The sequence below is a fragment of the Capsicum annuum genome, unplaced genomic scaffold (genome assembly GCF_002878395.1).
Source record: "Capsicum annuum cultivar UCD-10X-F1 unplaced genomic scaffold, UCD10Xv1.1 ctg72021, whole genome shotgun sequence".
Taxonomy (NCBI): Eukaryota; Viridiplantae; Streptophyta; class Magnoliopsida; order Solanales; family Solanaceae; genus Capsicum; species Capsicum annuum.
In genome coordinates, this window is record NW_025881896.1 from 1 (window position 1) to 2,542 (window position 2,542).

At 35.6% G+C, this 2,542-nt stretch overlaps 1 protein-coding gene across 5 annotated transcripts; it reads left to right on the forward strand.

Annotated features, from left to right (window-relative positions):
• Positions 1–84: 84 nt before the first annotated feature.
• On the forward strand, positions 85–2,501 carry LOC124894244 (golgin candidate 6-like; the record flags this gene model as incomplete). Of its 5 annotated transcripts, XM_047404968.1 has the most annotated exon segments (7): positions 85–135; positions 216–302; positions 457–570; positions 653–724; positions 994–1,164; positions 1,623–1,726; positions 1,961–2,501. In XM_047404968.1, coding segments are annotated over 7 exon segments (678 nt in total), but the record flags the coding sequence as incomplete, so codon positions are not given.
• Between the last annotated feature and the right edge of the window lie 41 nt (positions 2,502–2,542).

Genomic DNA, 2,542 nt, shown 5'->3' on the forward strand with positions numbered 1-2,542 from the left:
CTCAAGGAAAAGCATATCAAAGTTATTGAACACGTATCTGAAAGACTGAAACCTTCTGTTACTTTTACTTTGGGAATTCTTCAGGTATGTCTTGAACTGCTGAACATTCTCCTCCGTAATAGTGCATCAGATCAGGTTGCTTCTTGAGTGCCTCCTCTGTGTTCATTACTCATATAATTTTAATTCTCCTAGTACTTATCGTGAATCTTGTGCAGGCATTGCTTACAACGATTCCGGGCTTTGATCAGTTGCTATCAGTTCTGAACATTAGGGGGACGACCTACAAATTTTCACAAGCGAAGGTTAAGCCCATAATCCATTTGTTCCAAGCCCATAATCCATTTGTTCCGTTCTTTCATTTTTTAAATATATTTAATGTGCTGCTGATATGATTTCTCATATGCCTAAGCCTTATTGGTCTTTTCTCATATCTTTGCCGTTAATGATTGCCAATAGACAATAAATCTACTCAGTGTACTAGACATCATCAATTTGCTAATCAAGGGTGGCCCAGAAATTGATCCTGAGAGAGATTCAGAAAAGGTGGCTAATAAAACAGTCTTGGTTCAGGTTTGTTCTTTCCCTCAATGTGAGAACTGCTTATGTTTGGATTATCACATCACTTCCCTAACTTATCTGTTTGATATTATAGAAAAAGGTATTGGACCATCTCTTAATGTTAGGAGTTGAAAGTAAATGTGCTCCAATACAAGTGCGTTGTAGGGTGAGTTGACTATTTCTTGATGCCTTCAAGTAGATGACTTTCTTTTCTAATTAATCAATTTTCATGATTTCTTTCTGCATTCTTAATAGTTGGTTAGGCAAAATAAAAAAAGAGAGTATAAGGGTATGAGGAGATATGCTGGTTACTACGACTTCTCTACTTCGAATGCCTTTACATTATAATGTAGTGAACATTGTTCAGTATAGATGCTGGCAAAGTGAAATTGATTCTTGTACCTTTATCTTCAAAACGGCTTTTATCGATGTCAGGCACTTCAGTGCATTGGTGATCTGATTGCGGATCATCCCAAGAATCTCGAAGAACTCACAAACAAAAGGCTCGGAGAGGAGCCTGCTTTGAATTCTGTCCTCCGGATACTTTCGCACCCTTCTAGTGAGCAAGAATCCATGGCAGTTGACTATCTTTTTAAGAACTGTCAGGTTGGCATCTTAACTGAGTTCTTGCTTACTGGTGAGATATTTCAAGCTGTTTTATATTGTGCTTTCAGAATGATTTTAGATATTGTTCAACAGAGCTTCCTTTACTACCTTCTTTGTTGGGTATATAGTTTTGTGTTATGCTTACTTGAAATTTACTCCCTCCATCCTATTTTATGTGACCTTTTACCAGGCACGAAGTTTAAGAAATAAGCAAGGACTTTGTGAAGTTTACCAAATCGTCCTTCTTAGAAAAGTAAAAAAGGAAAAAGGAAAAAGTAGTACTATCTTTAAAATTAGGTGGGACCAATAAGGATAAAAGATGAAATGTGCCTTTAAATAGTTACCAAATAAGGAAAGGTGACATTCTTTTTGGAACGGACTAAAAAGTAAAGTGTGCCACATAAAATGGGACAGAGGGAGTACCAGTTTTTACAGCATGTTCTGTATGATTGCTGCAGCGAAATCCGGGTGGCGAGACCATGTTGGCATCTACTCTAATTCTGGAGCCACATTCAATGATTCATGCCCCTTCTGAGAAGCAAATTAACATGTCATTTGGGAGGTAATCTATGCTATTGAAAGTTTTACTTCCTAGTTTTGCTTTTAGAGTATTCGAAATGTCTTCTCATTGAATAAGATGTCCACTAATTACCCCCATCACCCCATAAATACATGTAGTGCATCCAAAATTAGAAATAAAAAGCAAAAAATAAAAGGAACACTTTAATTTGCTTCAAAATGACACATCTCTAGGCCCCCATCTATATTTTTCTCTCATTTTTTATTTTTTTGGCAGCGTGCTTCTACATGGTCTTACCACAGGTGAAAATGAAGGTGATCTTGAGGTAATGTCACAGGTTTTATACGCTTTCTAGATTATTCTCTGAAAATTTTGAATGGACATTTTTTATTGAAAAAGTTTCAAAATACACTTTAATGCTTGATCTTTATTAGAAGTTTGTAGTTTTCACATCTACAAGACTATTTGAGGCCCTAGACTCGTCCACTACACTTGATTCCGGATACATAATCCTTCAGTTCATGGAAGAGAAACAATTGACAAGGGTTACCTAACCTACGGATGTAATTTGCTTGCATTGTACTTCTTAAGTTGTAGAAGATTAAACATGGTACACTAATTCTAGAAAGCATTTTTACGGAGTTGTATGTAGGAAAAAGATTATATCAATACTTCTTAGAAAAAAACTTATATCAGATTAAAAACCATAAGGATAGTAATTTAGTCTATAAAATTTTGTGAGGGATATATTATTTCAATCTTGATGTAATGCTCTCTAAGGCAACAAATTCATTTTCTCTCCTCGACTAAGACGGTGTTTGGATTGGCTTTGTTTAACTAAAAAAAGTGCTTAAAAGC